Source organism: Artibeus jamaicensis, unplaced genomic scaffold, assembly GCF_021234435.1.
Source record: "Artibeus jamaicensis isolate MK-2021 breed Jamaican fruit bat unplaced genomic scaffold, CSHL_Jam_final contig_793, whole genome shotgun sequence".
NCBI classification, from domain to species: Eukaryota; Metazoa; Chordata; class Mammalia; order Chiroptera; family Phyllostomidae; genus Artibeus; species Artibeus jamaicensis.
In genome coordinates, this window is record NW_026521975.1 from 842,540 (window position 1) to 867,768 (window position 25,229).

At 38.6% G+C, this 25,229-nt stretch overlaps 1 protein-coding gene across 11 annotated transcripts in view; it reads right to left on the bottom strand.

Annotated features, from left to right (window-relative positions):
* The window catches only part of FRY (FRY microtubule binding protein), a 540,321-nt gene that overhangs the window by 176,004 nt on the left and 339,088 nt on the right, over positions 1 to 25,229 (bottom strand). For all 11 annotated transcript variants that reach the window (XR_008392915.1, XM_053672872.1, XM_053672873.1 and 8 more), the window contains 7 exons: positions 23,957 to 24,060; positions 23,411 to 23,519; positions 21,318 to 21,404; positions 16,550 to 16,721; positions 15,108 to 15,240; positions 10,709 to 10,816; positions 754 to 1,012 (listed from right to left, as the gene is read on the bottom strand). Coding sequence is in view for 10 of the 11 variants with exons in the window: in XM_053672872.1 (XP_053528847.1) it covers positions 754 to 1,012; positions 10,709 to 10,816; positions 15,108 to 15,240; positions 16,550 to 16,721; positions 21,318 to 21,404; positions 23,411 to 23,519; positions 23,957 to 24,060 (972 nt within the window). In the remaining variant the exon portion in view is untranslated. The remainder of the gene's footprint in view (positions 1 to 753; positions 1,013 to 10,708; positions 10,817 to 15,107; positions 15,241 to 16,549; positions 16,722 to 21,317; positions 21,405 to 23,410; positions 23,520 to 23,956; positions 24,061 to 25,229) is intronic.

Sequence of the window (25,229 nt, forward strand, 5' to 3'; positions counted from 1 at the left end):
TTTCTTTTTACGAGCATACGTTATCCTTGGTTTTCAACTTATCATCTTTTGGCATGCATAGAATATAAGGAAGGAGAATGATCTTGACCTCATCACTGAGGTCAGCACACCTGGGATCCTAGCTGATTCCTAGATACAAGTATACCTCCTTGAACCTCCATGTTCCTCAGATTGTCAGTTATGCTCTTCTCTACCTAGACCCCTTTATCCATCCGCTCTTGCCAATGCCACACCACCACTGTCCTGGTTCCCCTCTGGCAACCTGGCTCTCCAAAATGTTTTTATGAAGTTTCACCATTCAGGGCTGAGGCATGAAAGAATAAAGAAACCACAAGACTGATTTTTTTTCTCTGTGGACACTGGATAGCACAACTGATATGGTGCGGACTATGAAAAGAACCTGGTGGGCAGCTAACTTTTATATCCACATCCATAGCTATATCTACATCCATATCCATAATCCAGCTCTGTCTCCCTTTCTTACTATCATTTGCTCTTACAAACACATTTTTATCATAATTCTCTGAAAAAATTTTCTATTTTCTAAAAGGCCTTGTTAATGTTAACAAATCTAACCTGATGTGGCACATATGCACCTTGAGTTTCTTGGCCACAATTTAGGCAGATGGAAAAATAATAGCCACCACTTGGGAGAAAAGTTCCAAGGTAACCGAAAGTTAAGAACTCCCAAAGTTCTCGCAGCTACAGCTTATTCAAATACATATAAATCAGTGGGAAGAGTGTGAACATCACCTCTGCATTTCTGATTTTGTTGGCTTGCTCGTAGACTTTTCCTTGAGTTTGAATGACCAGCTTCCATTGGGTGAGCAGCTGGAGCAGCAACTTCAGGGAGGAGTCCAGGAGGCTGTGATGCATGTCATTTACTTCCCGCAGCAGGAAGGTGGTGAAGCCAAACAGGACATCTTCCCTCCAGTCTGGAAAGTCAACCAGCAAACCCTGGAGAGAATTTTGTGCAATATGACGCAGTTCATCATCCATGTGAATAGAGAGCCTGTGAAGTGCACAAACACAATAAAATCATACTTCATTAACTTTTCTTCTAGATCTACGAAGGAACATCTGTAGGGATCTGCTTTTACTTGTGTCTGAAATGGGTCACCCTCCCCTAATATGTTATTATATTCTTCACTCTGCAACGCTAACATTAACATTTTATATAATCACGGAGGTCTTATCAAAACTAAGAAGTTAACAGTGCAATGCTATTAACTAAAGTACAGAGTTTATTCAGATTTCACCAGTTTTCCATTAGGGTTCTTTTTCTGCTTCAGAATGCAATGTAAGATACCACATGGCATTTAGTTTTATGTAAAGACTTTTTGATATGCTATTGTCTACAGAATAAATTAGTATCAAATCCTACCACTTTTAAGGATGAAAAACTAGAGAAATGAAGGGACTTAGTGAAAATGAGCAATTAAAAGTTGGGCCAAGTGTTCTTAGCTGGTTTGGCCCCCAAAAGGATATTTGCTTATTAGAGGAGATGTTGATGTTGCTGATTATCACACGTTGGAGAGTATTACTGGCATCTTTCTAGCAAGCATAAGGCAGGGATGCTGATAAACATCCTAGAGTGTCCAGGACAACTTCTGTGACAAGGAATTAGCAGGCCCAAAATGTTGGTAGTGCAAAGGCAGACAACCATGTGCTAGTTTTCTGAAGAATATCAGTGTATTTCTGAATTTAACCTATATTAAATCTCAACATTGGTATGGGGAATTATAGTTAACATAATGCTTTAAAAAGTCTTTCATTCATTTATTCAATAAATAAATATTTTTCAGGCACTATATTCACTGCATACAGCCCTCAGAACATGGAGCTCAGCATGACTGTGTCTACTGGGTAGGGCGCTGTGTAACACATTGCTGAAGCAGCAGCAGCTCAGAGAAGGTCTGTGGACTACCCAGGTGGGCAATACAGCAAGGAAGGGGTTAAGTGTATGTACCCTGCAATCAGAGTGCCTAAACCAGTGCCTTCCTTCTGTTACTCATTAGCCATGTGACATCAGGATACCTAATCTTTTCAAGGCTCAGAATCTCATTTAGAAAGTGGAGACAATAACGGTATCTGCATCTCAAAAACATGTGAGGTTCATGGAGAGGATCTATATACAGGGTTTAGCACCACAGATAACATGGTAATGTGGTAAGCACTCAGTAAATAAACATTGGCTGTTATCATTAGAAGGAAATGAATGCATCTTGAAAGTTGCAGATGCAACATGATTAATTCATATCTGAGAAAAAACAGGCAGAAATAGAGGATGCCTTGGAAAAGCAACAAGACTGAGGGCAAAGGCCAGCCAGGAGGTCACTGCAGTGACTTAGGCAACAGGTGAGGGGGCTAACCTGAGGCAGAGAAGCAGCAAGGAAGGGAGAGATAAAGGTCAAAGATGTTCAGGAGAGAGAAGATCCAGGACTCAGCAGCCTGGAAGTGTTCACTGTCAGAGAAGGTGGCCAGTCAATGATAATATCTACCCTGTTTGTACAAACAGGGTAGATATTATCTCCAACCAATAGAAAGATCAATTGTGACCCAGAGTACTTAAGAAACTTCCTTAAAATCCAGGATTCCAAACCAGGAATTCTAATCCTTAATCTAAAGTTTTTTCAATAAAACAAGTCTGGTACAGTTATACATTTTTGAATAATAGTATTTCTAAAACTTAATAAAAATATTTTTCCTATTCCCTGAAGCCCAAGGCACACTAACTGACCCAAATTTAACCAAAAATCTATTTCCTGTTCCCAAAGCAAGCAAAGTTCCACAAAGATGTGGAGAAGGAAGATTGAAACTAATTCTTTGAGAAAGACCCGATTGAGTCTGTCCACAATACTTAAGGAGATTACAGTCGTTAAAGAAAAATGAGAGCCCTTTAAGCCTGACTTCCAATTAAGAACTAAGACAGTTCTCGAAGTTTCTAAGAATTTAGAAACATTGTCTCTCAATCACCAGTTCCATTAATTTCTTTTATGTAGAACTCTAATACATTAGACAAAGTTTAAGTGGCTCTGGTTGAGGGTGGAGTAAAGGGAGCTTCCCCCAACCCCCAACTTGAAGCCCACCAATTTGGGAGAAAACATCCCTTCATTTTACAAGCAGCTTTGAGTCATCTTTGCAGCCCAGAGTGTGAAAACACTAGTTTATGAAAAGTGCTTGAGGTCATCTCCCCATTTAAGGGTTATTACTCCTGTTTACTTCATTTTACATGCTTACTGTCCTGAATAGAGAATAACCTTCTGCAGGTGACAAACCACCCTTTTAGGACAAGAACAACAGACACTCAGTAATGTAAATAAATGGTAATGATACTGGCCACTGTTATGGATTGAACTGTGTTTCCGCCAAATTCATGTGTCCTACCAAATTCATATGTTAAAATCCAAACCACCAGGACCTCAGAATAGGATATTATTTGGAAATAGGCTCATGCTGGATCAAGGTGAGCCCCTGATCCACGAAGACTGGTGTTCTACTAAGAAAGGAGACAGGTATGTACAGAAGATGGTCCTGTGAAGAGAGAGGCAGAGACTGGGGTGATTGATGCTTCCACAAGACAAGGAGCATCAAAGAAGGCCAGAAACCACCAGAAGCCAGGATGGAGGTCTGGACCAGATTCTCCCTCACAGCCTTCAGGAGGAACCAGTCCTGATGGAACTTTGATGTTGGACTTCTAGCCTCTGGAATTGTGAGATAACAAATGTCCATGTTTAACACAGCCAAAGCAAACCAATATAGCCATGAGACCAGGCCACTTTCTGTCTTTGGAGTCAAAACAAAAGCCATATCACAGTGTATTTAGATGAAGCTTTTAAATAAGAGCTAGTGCGCTCACCTCTGCAAAAAAAATTAATTGTACTTGTCATTTAACTTTGCTCTCATTCATATTTAGCAATCTAGCATCCATTTTAACTTTCAACTCACAATGCAGAATGCAGGACCATTCAAGGACTGTGAGAACCCCAAGGTTATATACCTCTTGCTATTTGGGAGCATTTCTCTTGAAATGATTGACTAGTGTAAATGCTCAAAAACATCACCGGAGTATGACGAGACAGATCTGGGGTGGGAGTGTGGGTGGTGGAGGAGGTTTGGGAACAGAAGACCCAATTAGGATAAAAGTGAAATGTTTGCAGAAGAAAAAGATCCAGACTGTCACGGAACTGAGACTGAGTGAGAATGATGCATCAAGGCTGTGTGGCAGCAGGTGAGGGGAAGGGAAGCACGGGTCCTTGTGTTTGTTCCTGGAAGGGGATGTAGAGAGAGCTGCCTGTCAGGTATCAGCTCCATTTCTTCCACCCAGATCTTTCTCATTTTTACTGGTATTAGATTTTAGCCAGATAATCACAGATAATCTTGTGACACACATAAAATTTACTGTTGTAGAATAGGAAATGAAAAAAAATTAACAAACTAACAAGGAAGAGAAGACTCAGAATAAAATGAGAAAGATGTCCAGACATTCTGACTGTCCAGGATGTGTAGGAAAGCAGCGTGGTGTGGCCAAGGGACTGGCAGGTCCTCTGACACCTCCTTGTCTAGCGAGCTAGGGGCAGGGCTGGGCCATCATGCAGAGAAACCCAAACAGAAAAGAAAGGACAGGACCTTGACTGCAAAATAAACTACAAATACAATAAAAAACACTGTGTTGTATTCCATGCAGTAACATCTTCACTGATATGTCCCTTAAAGCAAGGAACATAAAGGAGAGAATAAACAAATGGGATTTCATCAAATTAAAGACCTTCTGCATAGCTAATGACAACAGCATTAAAATGAAAAGAGAATGACCTATATGGGAAAATATATTTGCCAATGATACCTCGGACAAGGGTTTGATCTCCAAAATATATAAAGAAATCACATGAATGTACTCCATAAAGACAAAAAACCCAATTAAAAAATAAGCAAAAGACTTGAACAGACACTCTTCCAAGGAAAGGAAGGGCCCAGAGACGCATGAAAAGATGCTCAGCATCATTAGCCATCAGAGAGATGCAAATTAAAACCACAATGAGATACCACTTCACACCAGTCAGAATGGCCAACATAAACAAATCAACAAACAAGTGTTTGAGAGAATGCAGAGAAAAGGGAACCCTAGTGCAGTGTTGGGCGAAATGCAGACTGGTGCAGCCACTGTGGAAAACAGTATGGAATTTCCCCAGAAAACTAAAAATGGAACTGCCTTTTCACCCAGCAATTCCACTCCTGAGATTATACCCTAAGGGCCCTGAAACACTAATCCAAAAGAGCCTGTGCACCCCAATGTTCACAGCAGCACAATTTACAATAGCCGAGTGCTGGAAGCAACCTAAGTTCCCATCAGTAAATGAATGGATCAAAAAACTATAGTACACACAATGGGATTCTACATAGCAGAGAGAAAAAACAAGCTCCTACCCTTTGTGACAGCATGGATGGAACTGGAGAGCATTATGCTAGTGAAATAAGCCAGATGGTGAGGGACAAATACCATATGATCTCACCTTTAACTGGAACATAATCAACAAAAGAAAAAAGCAGACAAAATATAACCAGAGACATTGAAATTAAGAACAATCTAACAATAGCCAGAGGGGAGGGGGAAGGGGACAGTAGGGAGAAGGGTTTTCAGGACCTACTGTAAAGGACACATGGACAAAACCAAGGGGGAGGGTGGAAGCAAGGGAGGGAGGTGAGACTGGCTGGGGTGGGGGGGAGAAGTGGGGGGTAATGCAGACAACTATAACTGAACAACAATAAATTAATTTAAAAAAACAACTGTCTTAGGAGAGAGTTTGATGGCAGTAATAAAAGAACAGAGAGACTTTAAGAGAGGGCAGCTCACACAGAGGTCTGATCAGCTGGGGGATCGAGCCTAAAATGGTGTCACAGATACATAGTTACACACAAAGAAAACCATTAAGGGGGCTTAAAAGGACTCCACAATGACACAGCCATAAACGCAGACGAGCAGAAGCCCTGCTGTCAATGTCACTGCAGCTGTCCTTCCCAGGCAGCTGCCATGCAGAACACTGACCAGTTGGCCAGATTAAACATGCAGCCACATTCTTCTCAGGCTGGGCTGGATTAAACACTTGGCAGTGACTTAGAGCAGGTGAGTGGTATGATCACACCTTCCCCCCCCATCATTGGTCAGCTCAGACAAAAGACTTTTTGTGGCAAACATTTTGGTAAAGGTGAGCCTCAGGTTCCAGAGAATCAGCATAGCAGCTGGAATAATTGGGTGTGTACAGAAGTACACAAATTAAGAGGGAGTGATTTAAAATTCACAGGCCATATCCAGAATAAAAGAGACATTAGGGGAAACTGCATCCTCTGACTGACTCCTGGATTAACAAAATGTTGAAAGGTCGTTAGGAAGACCTGCCCCCACGATGTCACCAAGGGCAGCAGAGGAAGAACTGGCTTTAGAGTGAAGCCCAGGAGACAAGGGTTTCCAAGAGAAGGGACCTGCTGACAGGTGGACTGTTAACCTTGGAATTGTCTTCAATGAGAAGAAATTTCCACCTCTTACAGTGCTTTGAACTCGATTAAAGGAAAGAAGATTAAGAGCATTAATTAGGTGATATATGAAACTGAGACCACAGTTCTTGCTCAGCTACTCAAACCAGCAAGCTGACTTCTAATATAATAATATACAAAAAAAAGCAAGTGATAAATGGTGAATGCATTTGCTTCTCATTTTACATAAAACAAATGACATATGTCACTTCCTTTTGGCTTCAGGGAATTCTGTAAATTTGGGCAATTGACTTTACTCTTCCGAAGTTTAATCTCCTTGCCTAAAGGTAGGAATCAATAGGTGGCCAGCTTCCCTAACATGTATACAAAAATACATTATACATCATGGCATAATATGTTATTCAAATATAACATATTTGAATAACAAATATAAGTAAGCCTAAAAATAATTAACATTTGCTGAGAGCTTAACTTGTTGCCAGCACTGTGCTAAGTGATTTATATGCACTGTCACAACCCCAGGACACATTTTTGAGAGGAGGGTAAATACCGAACAGCAAAGCCTTAGTGTATATACAATGCTGCAGGAAATGACAGAGGACAGGCCTAGAGACTGTTGAAGAAAAATGTCCTTCTTATGGTCAATGGATGGAGCAGAAGACATCAGGGGTAAGGGCAGTAAGGGAAATACGGCGACTGCCAAGGAGATAAGTAGTTTTCCCACCATGTGAAGAATCCTTGGGGACCAAGATGGCTCTGTTGAAAGCAGAAAGGAAGTGTGCCCCAGGGATCTAATCACAACGTCAGGAAGCCATGTGTAGCTCCCATGGGATCCAAATGAACAGATTACTCCTACTTGGCTATTATAAGTGGGCTCAATAATGCACATAAAATCAGAAATTTTATAGCATGGGGAAAGGAGTTTGCCAGTTTCATTCCACACATCACTGTCATGCCAAACATACCAAAGTCTGAGGTTAGAGTGCCTATGATATTTAGCCATTACCTGAAATACTAGGAAGGGCACCTGGGGGCAGTTATGTGGGTGACAACCTTGAAGATCCCCATCCAGGGAACTTCAAGGGACGGGGAGCTGGCACAAATGTTGGTCTTATTTTGCCAAGTATGAAGAAAACCAAGTTTTTCTCCAGTAAAAATATACTATGGTGGTGACTGTAAAAAGTCTGAAATAAAATGTCTCACACCTCTCTGACTGGGACCGTATATTGTCTCAAGAGTCAAATTAATCCAAATGTGATTGGACTATGGGGGAATAAAGCGACTGATGACTGGAAACACACATTTACTACTACTGAACTTCTTCACTCTCGTCATTGACCCTCTCCAGCTGACATGAAGTGGCCCTTTTTCTCATAACTTAGAATCTTTCCCATGAGAAAAACAGCCTCTAGCTTATAAAAAGGGGACTCCTCACAGGCTTTCCATGTAAGTCTGGTCATTTTTAAATTTTGTCCTAAGATGTAAACTCTCAAGAATATTTATTTTTTATTCACCCTGATAAAAACAGTACTCAGTGCTTTGGGCTTTGTGAGAACACATATAATAACAAACAAGATACACTATAAATAGCACTGGCATTCCAACCAAATCAGCAGAGTTCCTCCTGACACACCTGGCTCAGTGAACCAAAGATTCAGGTGTCACTGACTAGGTTAGCAAAGTGGTGCCAGAGGTAAGAGTCTCCCACACAGGTCTGAAGCAATATGGAATTAGAGACTTTACCAGAACACTGCATGACATTTAAAAAACTTAAGATTTCAAAGGTCTTAGTGTATATATCATCACCACTAATCAGAACTTCAAACAACTTCTTTGAAATAGGTGAACTTTCCCTCTACCCCAAATTCACTAGTAAATGTCTTCTCCCTGCCACTGCGCGTTCCCTTGGATTAACCAAAGTGCATATAATTTATGTCATTTGGCCCTTTCAACAGTCTTAAGAGATAGGCCATATTATTCCAATTTCCCCAAGGAAAAATTGATGGGCTGAGGGGTTAATAATTTGTCTAGATCACATGACTAGTAAAATGGCAAAGCCAGCAGGCAAAGTACAAGGTTTCCAAATGATTCAGTTTTATTCTCATTTTTTTGGTACTGCCTCCAAATCTCTCAGATGGTGACCTCTCACTCTCTCGTGGTTCAAGGCTATGGAGAGGGGTTCCTTCCCTAATTCTTTATGCCACACCCAGCTTTGACACTCAGCAGCCCCTCTGTGGGGATACTTGTCCCTTAGTCACACCAGCCTCTCCACTGTTGTCCTTGGCAAACAAACAGGCTGCCCCTTTATATTTCTGGGTAACTTGGGCATTGTTCTCTTCATTCACAGTCTGCCAACACCCTGGGAGACACAATATTAGCGTGGATGACACTTCAGAGTATTTTAGTCTCTTTCTTCCTCAGCCCCCCCAACCCTCCAATCACCATGTTTATTACTAGTTGGGAATCTACCTTTTTTTCCCTGCTCAGATCTTCTCCTCACCTGGGACCTAAAGCCCCTTTATGATTCAGACTTATTTCCCCCTCTTCTCCACAGCTTCCCTGCTTCTTGGGAATGTGCTCTGGCCACATTACAGTTACTAGGCCTCAGCAAGATCCTGGGTTATAATTTTTTAACTTTATATTCTTTTTAAAGTATGTCCTAAACATGAAATGGAAGAAAGAAGATGGACCCAAGGCTCAGGTTGCTAATTATAGTAAATTACAGGTAGTGGGTGACAGAATCAGCTAGAGGGGTAGAAGGCTTTGGTCACAGGGCACCAAGGCCTGAAATGGTAGTTTTCAAAGGAATGAATCTTCAGTAAACCTCACAACCCAACATCATCCTTGTGCCAGTGGCAACTGGAGGCAAGGAGTAACTGTGCCTACACCTAGAGTGAAGAGGAATGGGGAAGAACAGTAGGCCACAAAAGTTATGGATTGATGGCAGAAGTGGTCAACAGAGGAGGCCACGCTGGCTAGCCAGAGCAGAAGCACTATGATGGCAATGGCCAGGAAACACGGTACTCTGTGGAAATACCCAGAATCCAGTGGAGGCCACTGGGTAACCTGTAGTCATGTGGAATGAAAGCTTGGGCATTTTATTGGGGTATTGAAAGGAGAATGCTCTCTAAGGCTAGAGAAAATGGGTAAATGAGGTCATACATAAGCATCTTTCATTCAGTCTGCACTAATGTTTGTTACTCTCTATTCTACCATTATCAGATTAACCTGCTTCAAATGGGATTTGTTATCATTTTATTCTTGTGCTTAAGACTTCATCAGTTTAATGCCTCAGCTAATAGTAAAGATGAGCTGAACATTTACCTCTCATGTTTTATTGCTCTCTTTTTATCACTGAGTTTCTAAACTTTTTTTCATAGCAAGGATAACTTTTGTTCTCCCCTTTCCAGTCCCTCCATGCATCCCGTGGTTCTCACGATGTTGCCTCTAAATCACACTTAGATCATAGTCACTTTTGATCTTTAAATTAATGACAGGCATAACTGTCCATGAGAACTTGAGATCAACATGAGAAAGTTAAGCTTACTTAAAAATGATACATTCTCACTCAAATAAAATTAACTTTAGATTCCAGATGGACCGTGTGTTCTTGTGGAGGATGGGAAGAGTGATAAACATGATTTTAGGCAGTTTTCTAAAGTACTAAAATTGGCTTAGGATCCCTGTTACCCACCTTATTGGCCCGCTGGTGGGTGTCTGTGGGCTTCAAATTGGAATCAAACCGGGAAGGGAACTTTTTTCCAGTGAGACCCATCTCACATTCAGCTCCACCTCTGCCTGTGCTCATGTCAGTCATGACATGGGATCCAGTCTTTCTGAATCCCATCTTTCCTTTGAGGGGCATCTTCAGCTCCACCTTCTCCCAGAAGCTATGTGTCAACTTCCCTGGTCCACAGTTATCCCTCTACCCCACACTGAACTTTGTGGCACACTTTTTGTGTTGTTAATTTGCATAGTTTTGGGCCTTGGATTGCTAGTTACCTGATATATTGGTTTCTACATTAGATTTTAAGCCTCTGAACATGGGAAAAACACAACAAAAATTTCTTTATTCCTCCTTGTCTACGTATAGTACCTCGAATAATAACTCACTTGTAAATCTTTGTCAATTAATAATAATTTTCTTTTTTGAAAAAATCATAACAAAGGATTAAAATTAATTTGGTCATGGCATGCCCACCATGTTTTCACGTACCTCGCTAGCAAGTCAATGAGTTCAAGTTTTGACATCCCATCAGGAAGCAGTCGAGGAATAGCAGCAACACATGTCCTGAAAAGGTCTATTTTGGGCTTTCTCTCACCCCTAGAAAGTGAAAATAAAGTTTAAACATAGGCAATTATTATGAAAAAATTTAAAAAATTGATCAACTCTGTGAACAAAGACTAGAACCCACGCCTTCTGCATTATTGCCTGATGTTTGCTTCCCATTGTTCCCAAATATTTATTCCCTTTACAGCTTGGACAGGTCTAATAGGACTTGTAAAGATTTAAGTGTCAGATGGAGATATAAATCTGAAAAGAAAAATGCTGATATCAGTAGCATTCTACTATATGGCTTACCATTCAGCTGGGTTCTACACAGTTGGTCCCTGTGGGCTGCATTTAAAATACTGAATTTACTGAAATGCCTAAATGAATCAGCATGTGAGAAACACACAACAGTCATTTCTGCCTTCAGCATTTGAAAATGGGACTTTAATGCAAGGAATGGTGTCTCTGACAAGCATGACGTACAGGAGCCTCTCTCCAGGATGAGCTGTGTTTCTTCTCTACAGTCCTCACCCCGTTTTATTGATGAAATGCTTCCAAAAATAAATCTTCCATAATGTCAAGTAAAATGCTCAATGCATATTGCTGTGTACCTATTTCTGTGTTTTAAACTTACTCTGATGGGCCTGACCTCTATAGAGATGCCTTCTTCTTTTTATTTTCTTGAGAATATGAATATGAATGTTGAAAAGTAAGTAATGCCTCTTATATTCTGTCATAAAATCTAAGGGAAAAATGTCTAAGTTATGTAATATAATCTATGAATAAATTCAATTGATTTAATAATAAATTACCTATAAATAGGTAACTGCTTTTTTAAGCACATATTTTTTATCAATAACCTTTATGGAAAAACTTAGCTACCCATTAAATTGTTTAAATAACTTGATAAAATAAAACAGCATGTTTAACTTCTGATGATTTAGTTTTCTGAGAAGAAACACAAGACTGCCACCATTTTAAAACAATTGTAGGACACAAACACAATAATGAGAATGCAAAATAGAATAGCAGTAATTCCTTCTTAGAACAGTAACTGGTGTGAAGAGAAATGGAACAAGGAGAATTCTCTATAATCTGAAGATGATAATCAGACTGTAATTTCGCTCTGTGACGTTACTTTCTACCATGTTTTTGTAAGTTTGTTAAGAATTAATATGAAGTGTTCATGTGAAAAATAAAACACAGATGCACTGATTTCTAAAATATTGTGTCTGTGGAAAATCATGAGACTATTTTCACTCCTTTTCTGTGGTCCTGCCTGGGATATATGAGGAGTGTGGAAAGGAAGCCACTCGGAAGTGGTTTTCAACCAGGTGAGGGAAAGAGGACCTGCAAGTGACAGCCTCAGTATTTAGACAGGGGTGGAGCCCAGGAGTCTCTCCTAATTGTCCATGTGCAACTCAATGAGTCATTTAAACACAGTTCTCCTAGCTTCCTCACCAGATGTTTTAAACAGCTGGGATTATTTCCCGTATCTGTCAGAAAATGGTGACCCTGCCTGGCTGAAGTGCAAGGCAGACTCTTGCAGGCCTCCACTGGTATAGGATTTTCTTCTACTACTGCAGCCCTTGCTTTCGGGGCTTTTAGCATGTGAAGCCCTCAAAACAGAATTTTCATTAATAGATATTATCATTGTTATTATTATCATTATCATCATCTGCTAGAATGAACCACAAAAGGGGTAGGAAATGGAAATGGCACCATATAGAATGCTTAGTGTTTAGGTTCAAACCTTAAGCAGGGCATGGGAAAGTGGTAGACGAACTTTGAATATTAACTCCAATAACTGTTTCCATTAGCATGGTATGGGCCTCAACGCTCTTCTTCTAAATGCTTCTATGATCCCCTAATGCTTCTACTTGTTTTTCATTTATTTTGTTTTTTAAGAAATGTAGCAATGAGCCCTAGCTGTTATGGCTCAGTAGATTGAGTGCCAGCCTGTGAACCAAAAGGTCACCAGTTCAATTCTCGGTCAGGCACATGCCTGGGTTTCGAGCCAGGTCCTTGGTTGGGGGCGTGGGAGAGGCAGCCGGTTGATGTGTCTCTCATATATCACACATTGATGTTTCTTTCCCTTTCTTTCTTTCTTCCTCCCTTCCCATCTCTATACAAATAAATAAGTAAAATCTTAAAAAGAAAAACAAATGTAGCAATGAGTTATTTTTCCTTCAGGAATCTGTCTTTAAAGCCTAACATGAAAAATATTCCTGGCCCTATTTGGGGGCCTCAATATGGTTCAATAGGAAAACGTGAAGAATCATCTTGGAAAAAGTTTAAGGTATTGGTTAAAATACACATAACGATTTACATGTACATTTAAACCTATACCTTTTTATAGTTTTGAATATATTGGTTTGGTTCTGACCCTATCTTGTGATCTCTTGATTATTACTAAAGTCTTCCTTTAAAGGTCTTTCATTTCTTTACTTTTTTAAAAGAGGAAACATTTCTATGGCAGAAGTTTGAAAAGCAGTCTTACATCATCTACATTATAAATTTAAAACTACTTTAATATATTCAGAGAGTATGTAACAATGATTTTAAAGGTTTGTGGACAATCTAGCCATTTGTGAGGTGAGAGCTAGAGCTACAGACAGTATATTTAATATTTATCAGGCTTGTCAGCTTCCATTCTGCTGTCATTTTGTTAGAAAAGTCTTCAAATGATCTTCATATCATTTAAATAAAATGACTGGCAAGTTTCAAAATATACATTGTATAATATCATACTTTTAAAATAAAAATGTGTATATATATATATATTTGTGTGGACTCAAGGAAAGGTCTGGAAGGAATCACGTTTGAGCCAACGAATGGTGACAGATTTCAAGTTGAGCTCTGACGAGGAGGATTTCATTTCAACTTTATATAATGCTAAATATGTATTTAAAATAATTTAGTAATTTTTAACTTCATCATGTTTTGTTTTGTTGTGTCATACTTTGTTTACAACATGCTACTCTTGTAATAAAAATACATGCTCACAGTATGAACTTTCTATAGAGTTAAAAACCTTCTAACTGACTATGATATTTGGAACTGGATATGCTGAGTGACAAAGAAAATTTTCCTAATGATAGTTTTGAAAATTTAGGCACAGTTGCCAAATATAATTTAATTCACAGTCTAGCAACAAAGTAGAAACTTTCTTAAAATATAAAGTTAACCTGGCTGGTGTAGCTCAGTGGATTGAGCACGGGTCTGTGAACCAAAAGATCATGGTTCGATTCCCTGTCAGGGCACATGCCTGGGTTGCAGGTCAGTTCCCAGCAGGGGATGCACCAGAAGCAACCATACATTGATATTTCTCTTCTTCTCTCCTTCCCTTCCCCTCTAAAGATAAATGAATAAAATTAAAATATATATATATATATATAAAGTTAAAACCCAATTCTAGTTCCTGCCATAATTAATCAAAAGTAGCAAAATATAAGTTATATGAATTTGTTCTGCAGAACTGTAATTACAAATCTAGATCTTAGATTTTGTCTAAGAACATTTGATTTCTACATTGAAAGTTATGAAGGCTTTCTTGAAACCCAGTACTTCTATGACAAGGTTGCACTAGAACTGCTCAGCAGGTTTCAGTCGCACAGTCCAGGACTGTCACTAGACACAGGTGAAGCTGAGATTTATGAAGACAGAGTGTCTGTAAGTTGGTGATGTCACTAGAGCACAGTGATCAACATGAGAACAAAACCACTTCTGAAAAGTATGAACTAGTGGATGAGGCTTTGGCCCCATTTTCTAACATCTGGTCTAATGACACTTCATACAGAGCCAAAATAGCTTAATCTCAGGCTTGATCTTATTTTTACAGTTAGTCAAATATTATCAAAGTATATTTTTACCATCCTAACACCTCTGAGATATCTGATTCTAAGAAGATGGGAACACAATACAGTGGACCCCTGAACAACATGGATTTCAACTGCATAGGTCCACTTACAGACAGATTTCTTTCAGTCACTATGTACAGTGCTATAAATGTGTTTTCTCTGCCTTATGATTTTCTTAATAACATTTTCTTTTCTCTAGCTCACATTATTGTAAGAATACAGTGTATGATAAGTATAGCATACAAAGTATGAGTTAATTGACTGGTGATGTTATAGGTAAGACATCTGGCTGAGATTAGGCTATTAGTAGTTAAGTTTTGGGGAGACAAAAGTTATACACAGATTTCTGACTGTGCATGGGTTGGTTCCTCTAACCTCTGTGTTGTATAAGGGTGAGCTACACAGAATAAATGAGGAGAGTCTCTGCTGGTGTCTTTTGGTTAATCAGCTCTTCATTGAGACTTAGCCCTCACTGTACTCACGTGATCATGTCCTCAGGTTCTTTGTTTAACATCTGGACATTAGTTAGCATCATACATCTTCCTACTTCTTTATCAAGGTGCCTTAAAATGTTGTCCACGGCTTTTCGTACTTGAGAGTAATATAAGGACATGCCTAAAAAACATGCATAATAGTTACATCTTTGACTAAATCTATCAAAGAATGAAATCTTAGTGTATTCATCCTCTATGACATATTTTTACTGAAGACTTTCTATGGGTCAGTGGCTTCTGTGAGCAAAGTCTAATTCAATCTTGTTTGCAAAACTGTTAGCCCAGTGCCCTGCACTCGGTGCATATTCACCAAATAACCATTTAAATTCAACAGATATGTATTCTAATACTTGAAAAAGAGGTATTTTATAGAAGAGTTGAAATAAACAAGAAAATTGAGTTTTACTTTAGAATGTTTATATTTTTGGTTAGTACAAGAAAAATTCATCATCGTTGGCGGTTATGAGAATGAAGGATAATTCTCATTTGGGGTTAGGATTTCTCATAACTTCATATTATTCTCTGAAATATGTATGTATTTTCTTTAAGTAAAATAAACAAAATGACTTCATGTCATAAATTTTAAAATAAAGGAAAATGTACTTTAACTGTATTATTTTTACTGCTTTCATTACATACAGCATCAATGTCCCACAGGGAAAGATATGTATGTATAGCATATGTATTTAAGATACGCATTTTATATACTTACGTATGTAATACAAATGAAAAGGAAATTGCTTTGCACTTATAATTTATACTTTAATTACATAATTGTTAATTGTTATTTCTCATGTATTAAATCTTTTTGACTTCATTTAAGCTTTGCAGAATGAAAGATAAATATTTAAAACAAAAGGTGTCCTCCTGTATTTCCTTCAGATCTTTGCATTGCAGGAGCTATTTTAACAGTTTGTAGTTAGTTACTAAATCCAAGTACTCAGGAATAAAGAAACAAATGCGGAAAAGTCACCTCTTGGGATTAAGACTGCCAAATCAAAAATAAAATCTCATGTAGGGTAAAACACTAATATAACCTGCATGTGTGGTATTTAAGTGCTTTTAAAATAGATTAAACTAATGTTACTGAAAAGAAGGAAGCTATAAAAATGAATGAATAAATAGATGAATAAATGAATGTATATGTGGTTGCTTTATAAACAGGATTATCTAACAAAGGACACAGATGTCTTATAATTTACTGTAAATTGTAGATCATCAACATTAGAACTTTGAAAAGACCACAGATAGGAGTCTAACACTTAAATGGCAAAATGTTTACCAGAAAGTTCCCCAAAGTTTAAAGGGCAGTAAAACAAAGCACAGCTACTTTTACAAAGATTTTTTTCAAAGTGCATCTTGCTGATGGTTTTTCAGACCATTTGAAAGGCTTCAATAAACCCCACGTCTGACATGTCTCTGAAGCCCACCTATCATTCTGGCCTCCTCTTCAGTGAGGGTTTTACTCAAATACGTTTTCTTCACTCTCAGCGTGTTTCCTGATGGGAGGACAGCGCCGGTCACAGGCATGGGCGGCTCGCCATCCTTCTGCTGCAAGCTGTCCGCTATGACCAAGAATGCCCGCAGACCGATGTTCATTCTCTGTAAGATACAGTGTGCTCGTGACACACAGACCCAGTTCCTGTGGCGCAACTAAGCCATCAGTCTTGGAGAGCAGTTAGGTATGGCTTGCCATCTAGATTAGTGTGGGAACGTAATTTAAAAGGCACAAGAGTTTAAGCCAAACCTATGAAAATAAAATACAGTTTCCGCCACTTTGTTACAACATCACAAGAAAATAACCAGGAAAATCTTCAACAGTCTATGACGATACGCATGCAATGGTCATACCCATTCTGTCTGGAGGACCCTGGGCAAACCTCACAGAGGTAAGCACTCATTCTCCAGAGCAGCTGCAACTAAAGTAAACTAAGGCAAACTGAAGGAGTCCCACACAAAATAAAAACAGTCTGCTTGGAATTGCAGGTGGTGGACTTTTCGTTCACAAGGCTGACAAGCTGGAAAATAAATTTAAAAAATTTGATGCCACAGAACCTGTTACTGATAAAAACATGAGCTTATAAGAAGAAATGTCAGTCTAGGGTAGATGGTTAGGGCTCTGGGCCAGAAGATGACGTTTACATTCCCAGTACAATAATCTTAAAAGGTCAGAAGGTACTAGAACATCTGCACTTCCTTAAACAAGCATGTACAAAACATTTACACTCATATTTGTAAACTGCATGAAACATTAAGTTCCCAAAGTTGACCACTACCTACAGCAGAAAATTACTGGTTCTAACAATGATAATCCATATATAATTTATTGAGTCCCTACAATGTATCCAGAACTCTCATTAACTCTCATCTTTAAAATAGTCATACATGGAAGGTATGACTATTCTCATTTTCAGATGAGGAAACTGATTCTACCTAACTAGTAGGCGGGAAGCTAGATACCCAAGTAACATTTGCTTGAATCACCTATTCTGTGGTACAGGATTACATTTTATAACACAAAGTAATACTGACTTTTCTTCATTTTAAACTATTTATCCAAGTTTTAAGATGCAATGATATTCCACACAGGATCTGATGATGTTTCTCTGGCTCATTTAAACCCAATTCAATGTGTACTTTGTGATTTTTATGGCCTTCAGTAAAATTCTCTCTCCATTTTCTAGAATGAAAGAGAATTAACTTTAAAAGCTTTAACCATATATTAAAATTCTATTAGTTCTGTCATGTATTTTAGTAGTCCTTTCATGAAATGTTTTCTAGGCTCATATATTGAGTCTTGAGAAACATATGTAGTCAGGTAACTGCCATCACAGCCAAGATGTAAAATATTCCCATCCTCTGAAAAAGACACCTTGTGTCTCTTCAGCCAGTCCTCTCCCTCAACCTCAGCACCTACAAGCATTGTCAAATTTCTGCCTACATTTCTGCCTTTTCTAGAATGTGATATAAATGAAACCAAATTGTGCTAGCCTTTTGTGTCTTGCTTATTTCACGTTGTATAATGTTTTTGAGATGTTGAGCAATATCAGTAATTTGTTCCCTTTTATTGAAGAGTATTTTGTTGTATCAATGATTCACAATCTGTTTGCTCATTCACCAGTGGTCGAACATGAGCCGCTTTCCTAGTTTTAGTGATTAAGAATATAATTGGCATAAATATTCATATAAACCTTTCTTAGACTTAATTTCTCTTGGATATATGCCCTGAGATGGAAATGCTGGGTCATTTGGTAGGTGTATGTGTAAACTTATGAGAAATTGCCAAGCTGTTTTCTAAGTGGTTGCACCTTTTTGCATTCTCATGAAAATAGTATAAAGTTTCAGTTGCTCTGTATCTTTCTTAGCACCTTTCATTGTGGTTTTAGCTTGCCTTTCCCTAATGACTAATGATGCTGAACATCTTTTCATGGGCTTGTCATTTCTATCTCTTCTTTGCCCATTTAAAAATACTGGGTTATTTCCTTGTTGTTGAGTTGTGTCAATGCTGTATAAATTTTGGATACAAGTTCTTTATCAGATATGTTTTGCAAACATTTTCTCACACTTTGACTCTACATTTTATTAACAGTGTCTTTTAAAGTTCAGACCTTTTAAAAAATTTTTTTGGTGATACTCAATTTATCAACATTTTTTTTGTATAATAATTTATGTTTTTTTTGTGTCCTGGGAAATTTTTTGCCCACTTCAAGTTCACAAAGAGTTTATCCTATGTTTTCTTCTCAAAGTTTTATAATGTTGGATTTTACATTTAGGTTTATAATTCATTTGATTAATTTTTGCTTACAGGGAAAACTATGGGTCAGTTCATTATTTTAAAAATGTCTGATTGTTCAGCACCATTTATTGGAGAGACATCCTTTACCTATTAAAATAAGCTGGTATCCTTGTTGATAATCAATTGACCATATATGTGTGAATCTGTTCCTGGATTATTTATTCTGTTTCATTGGTCTTTATATTCATCCTTTCTCCAATACTACTACTGTTGCTTTATAGTAAGTTTTGAAATAAGGACATATTTGTACTCAAATTTTATTGCTTTTAAAAATTATGTTGGTTATTCTAGTTCTTTATACTTTCCTTGTAAATTTTAGAATCAGCTTGTTGATTTTTACAGAGAGAGTTATTGAAATTTTAATTGGGATTATTATTGAAATTATAATGAAACCTATTTGAATTAATTTGGGAATGATTGACCTTGTATAATCTTAAATCTCTGAATTCACAAACAGTATTTCTCTTATTTTATTTGGGTTTTCTTAGATTTCTCTTAATGTTTTTAGTTTTGAATATATAAATCTTGGACATATTTTGTTAGCTTTATTGCTAAGTATTTTGTTTTCATTGGCATTGTACATTGTTCAATTTCCAAATGTTTATTCCTAGAACATAGAAATATATTGATTTTATATATTTATATTATACCCTATAAACTTTCTAAAATCATTTATTAGTTCTAATAGGTTTTCTGTAGGTTCTTTGGTATTTTCTATACAGGCAATCATGTTGTTTGTGAATAAAGAGTTTTATTTCTTCCTTTCTAATCCACATGATTTTATTTCTTGTTGCCACAGGCACTGGCTAGGACCTCCAGGTCCACATAATTTTAGCTCAAGGCTGAGAGAGAGGGGTGACCAAGAAATGCTTCCCACAGATGAGTAAGTTCTTATGATGTTGAGGCTGCATGTAGGAGGCCATTCAGGTCTGAACTAAGATGAGATACTTACCTGGAAATACCTGAGGTGCTAACTGCTGAGTGGTATAGTGATATAGACTCTGCAATAAGATGACCAGATCTTTGGGCCTGTTCCACACACTACTTCCAAAATATATGTAAGACACATTCTGATTTGTTTCATGAGAAACTGTGCCCTATTTTATCCTTGCAGCTGCTGCTGAGTGAGCTCAAAAATATACCTTTGAGATTCTAATCACAACTACTGATAACTAACCCCATAAGATCAAGAGAAATAGAAGATATACAAATATTTACAATTTTGATAGGTTTTTAAAAACTGTAATTCAAACTGTTCTGCACAGAGGCATTAACTAGTTAATCACTGACTTAATGAGGAGTTTGAGAGAAGAATCAAGGATAAAATTTCTAGATGGCGATAATGATGGAAGCAACTTTCAACATTCCTTTTAGACAAATAATCCAGTAATTCTGAGAATTGTTTGTTAAAGATGTTACAGCCATGAAGCCTGAGAAGTGAAAAATATGTTTGAGAACCTTCCCAGCAACTTTATTAGTTGAGGCCTGGGTCTCAATCCAACCAAATGCCCTGGATTTGCACTGTTTTTTTCCCCTCTTACTGGCCCATGAACACTGCTATATGGTATGATTAGATAGCAGAGAGAAACACATTTGGGGATTCTACAGCTGTCCCTATATTTGTACGTGGTGACCTTATCACCAAGAATCTCTTCTTCTGCAAGGTGACCTAGAAAAGTACTTTGTCCATGGTACTTGTAAACGAGCAGAAATTCAGAGAGGTAAACATCATGTAGCTGGTAAAAGTGGTAGCACCTGTGACAAGTGGCAAATCCAGTTCTGCTGACTTCCAGTTCAATGTTCTCTCTAAAGTCTTATAAAAAAAGGGCTACACAGAGGCAGCAGGTCAGGCAAACTTCCAGTGGCCAACATGTTTTTAAAAGTTTAAATATGAATGTGCTTTTCATTTGTACAGGCCCGCTCTATCCTCATTCCCATGACTGCCTGGCCCTGAACTGTGATGCTGCCACCGAACCATATATTCACACATCATTTATTTAATCCCACCAGATTTTAGTGTTTTATTACATGTATTTTTCTTTTCTGGTCCAACACTTGCCAATAGTCAACTTGTTAATCTGCATCAAAATACTGATAAGTAAAAGCACTGACGTTTCTAAAATAAAACCACCTGCCTTGTAGTGAGAGATTATCTTTTGGGGACAAGGTTTACTCTATTATACACAATCAGAGTCTGGTAGCACACCAGCATTTTATCATGGTAAGTCTATTCACCTAAAATCTTACTTCTCAAATGCCATTGGTACAATTTAGTCAAATAACATGGACAGAAACAAATCAAAGACTTTTAGAGAAGATGTCCTTCGCCTGTTCCCCAAAGTCACAAGGGCATGGCTGTCAGTGCCTACCCTGTTACATGCACAGGAAAGGGTCACTCATACCTCTGGGTTGAGACTGAAAGCTTTTGCTGGCTTTCCCACACAAAGAAAATCAAAAATGATTTCTTTCATTGCAAAATCTAACCGCTCCTGTAGGGGAAAAGAAAAAAATAATCAAGCCAAAGAGCGTTAAGATAGAAACTAAACACAAAATATCTGATTTCATCATATGCACCAAGCCTGCTCAGCGCGACTCCCCGGGAAGAGCATGCCCGTGATTCCTGGGGGGAGCTGCTTCTGTTTTGGGGGAGCACTTCGTGTGGTGCACAGAAATGCTCACATTATTTAATATATGCCATTAGCGCCCACGGCATTGAATGGCTAACAACTAAAAACAAGAAATATAAATCAAAACACTTGTAGCATCGGGGTTTACATGCAGTCCCAACTCTTCCTGTTGGACTGCAAATGCTGATCCCTTTTCGAAACTCAGTTTAAAATGTATTTTTTAGAAAGCCACTGAAAGAAAGGAGGAGCTCCTACCCTTCAAGACAGCATGGATGGAACTGGAAAGCATTATGCTGAGTGAAGTCAGCCAGGTGGTGAAAAACAAGTACCATGTGATCTCACCTTTAAGTGGAACCTAATTAACAAAACAAGCTGGCAAGCAGAATATAGCTAGAGAAATTGAAATGGACAATAAACTGAGAGTAACCAGAGGGGAGGGGAGAAGGAAGTAAGGTGGGAAAGCAGGGAAAGGGACATAAATGGACATAAATGAGAGACCCATGGGTGGAGCCAAGGGGGGTGGGATTGAGGGTGGGTGGGAGGTGGAAGTGGGTAAGACAGGGGAAAGTGATGGTGGGAAAACAGAGACAACTGTATTTGAACATCAATTAAAAAAAGTAAAATAAATAAATGTACAATGGGAAAAAAGCCACTGAAAAATTACCATTTTCTTCTATTCTCTAACATTTCAAATCTTTGGGCTCATATTACAATAGTCAGTTCTACAAGGGAAATGAATAATCAACAAACAAGACATGTCAAGGTTACTTAAATGAGAAGGTTGAAGCCAGATTATGAAAGTTTGAGACATTGGCTATGAAGATATGACTCATTTTATACAACCTATTCTGGAATAATTGAAGCACATGTTCAGCCACATGATAACTACATCTAGAAAGGTTACATTCATTCACCTGCCTGCCAAGCAAGTAATGTCTTCTTCCTAAGTATAAATATTAGAGCCATTTCATTGTGCCAACCACACAGAGAAATATATTAAATAGTAACAACTGAACCTATGTCTTTATATCAATGTAAATTGTATTTCAATAGCATTTTCATATCTATTATTTCCCTTTATTCTGCTCAACAGTCTAGGTAGACCAGGCAAGCATTTTCACCCACATTTTACAGATGAAGAAACTGGGGTTGGAGGAGATGTTCTCTGACTTGTTTAAGAGTCTAGTTCTGGCTGGAGGCACAGGCTGGTAGGAGTAATCATCTTTCCATGTCCCTTTGTAAGTCACAGTTGGGGTAAAACCATTTACTCACACAGTGAGTTAGAAAGTAAAAATATTGAGTCTAAATTGTAAATTCAAAACTATAAACCATGTTTTAAATTATTGGACCCAGCTTTAAAGTAAATTAATAGATGTAAATTGCTTAGAACTGTTCTTTGCAAAGAGTAAGTGCTTCATAAATGCTAATATTCCTATTGTATTCTTCTTTTTTACAAGATGAATGTCACCGCATTATTACTTACTCCTTTCCACTAAATTGTCTTCTTTTGGTTTCCTCCAAATATGAGACTCTGCTTCCCCCTCATTTGCAGAATCCAGATCAGATAATCAGGGAAAAACAAAACAAAACAAAACAAAAACCTACCAGGGACTACAACCCTTTTACTAACGGGCTCTATAACTGTAGATGAGTCATTTAAACTCTGTCTCTCAGTTCCTTTCTTTGTCAAGTACTGAAAACACTTGATATACCCATGTTCACAACTTGTTTTGAAGCAAAAATCATCAGCTATGTGAGAAAACACTTGCAAAAGAGTTCTGAAAAATCTATACACGTAAGACAGTTTAGAAACCTCATCTGTTACTACGTCCCGAGAAGGAGGCTCATGCCAGAAGCTTGTCCATTACCTGGGCAATGAACTGAATGATTTTCACAAAGATGTTCAGAGGCATGTCCCTAGGCACCACACCGCGGGATCCTTTGGGGAAAAGTGTTGTGATGATGGTTATAAGACGGCTGAAAGACAAGGGTAAAAAGAGAAAACAAGCAAGATTGGCTGAGCTCCAGTTCTTCGAGAAAATGGCTGATGTTGCATCTTATCTTGGTATGGGACAGAATGAAGAAAAAGAAAACAAACCACTTCATCCCCTTCATTAGCATAATCACTCTATGCAAAGTGTTTCTGGGAAAACTAAGGTAACTGAAAAATTGTAGCAGTTTCCTTTGTTAAGGTGATAAATGAAGCCCTGGACATGGAACTTGGCTGTCTGGATTGAGGCTGGAGTTTCTGTCAGGGCTGTTGAAAGCCTGAAAATGTCCTCAGGACTTAGATCTTCTATAAACTGTCGCCTCTGAAAAGCTTCTAACTGGGTTAATGTAGGGAGTAATACAACAAAACACCCTCTCACTGGCTAAGGGATTATAGCTAGCACTCATCCAGGCCAGCTCCTTACCTCTGAGTAGCTGTGTTGCTTTCACATTTAATCCGAATCATGTAAACCCAAAGTAATCTGTACAAAGATTCCAGTGCAACTCGAGCCATTTTGGGATCTTTATTCTATAACAGAAACCGGGACGTGAGATTGCAGAATAAATGGTGACATATGACAATTATTCTTTCTGAATGCCAGGAAATGGATGCCTACAAGGCACACTGCACCATCAAGGACTTAGGGGTTTTTGCCTCCTGGTACCCACTGGGTAAATCACCTATTAGAAGAAATCCAAATAGCCCTGAAGGTGGGATGGGTAGTTCTGGGGGAAGGCATGTCATGCTCTCTTGTGCCAGTATGAAAAATTTGAGATTACCTTCCTCCTCCAGCCCCAGGGAACTTGTATCTCCTAGCACCAAGGGGAGAACCAATCTGTTCTTTTTATTGTTTTGTGCCCTGTAAACACTGGTATTGCTTTGATTCCTCAAACTCCTCCCCACTCATCTAATTACCCTCAAATGTTTATTGAGACTCAACGTGCAGTAAGGTAGTGTGCTAGAACCTGGCAGAGAGAGATGAGTTCTTCACAGTCTATAGGGGATGGGAAAAGGATAATAAACAAGGATGATGTGAAGAACTGGTGGAGACAGGAGCTAGAGGATGAGGAGAAGGCCAATCTGTGGCAAACTCAGGATTGAGGTCAGGAATAGTTTCTGTGGGAGGCTGAAAACGCAGATGAACTTTAATCCATTCATCTACTCCTTGGTTCCTTCAATTACACAGGTTCAGGTACTGTGCTTGGCACTAGACATTTTGAATGGTGTAAAAAAATGATGGGGAGGGTGAGTATTTCAGGCAGAGGCCACAGCTACGGGAGCTAGGAGTGCTGATGAGGAGGGCCATGGTTTGGAACCTGGCAATAGTTTGTATGCCAGTGGGTGGGACAAGAAAGGGAGTGGTGGCCAGTGAGGCTCCAGAGGAAGGCAGGGTCACATGAGGGACCCTACATGCCATGCTAAGTAAGGGGACCACAGTTCTCATGACAGGTACAGGAGACCATGTAAGAAGTCCCTGTCTGCTATGTGTGAAACAGAGCTGAGGCAGGGAGACCAACTGTGGCATAGCCACCAGGTTCTAGCCAATAGCACATTGGCTAGAGAGGATGAAACTGAGCCCCTGTGTTTTCTCCTTACAGTATTGTAATCATATTCCTCTCTATCTAAATACCATGGTTTAGATGCTTTCCCCAATGCTTATAATATCAAGGTAACATTTCTTGGCTTGGCACATGTGA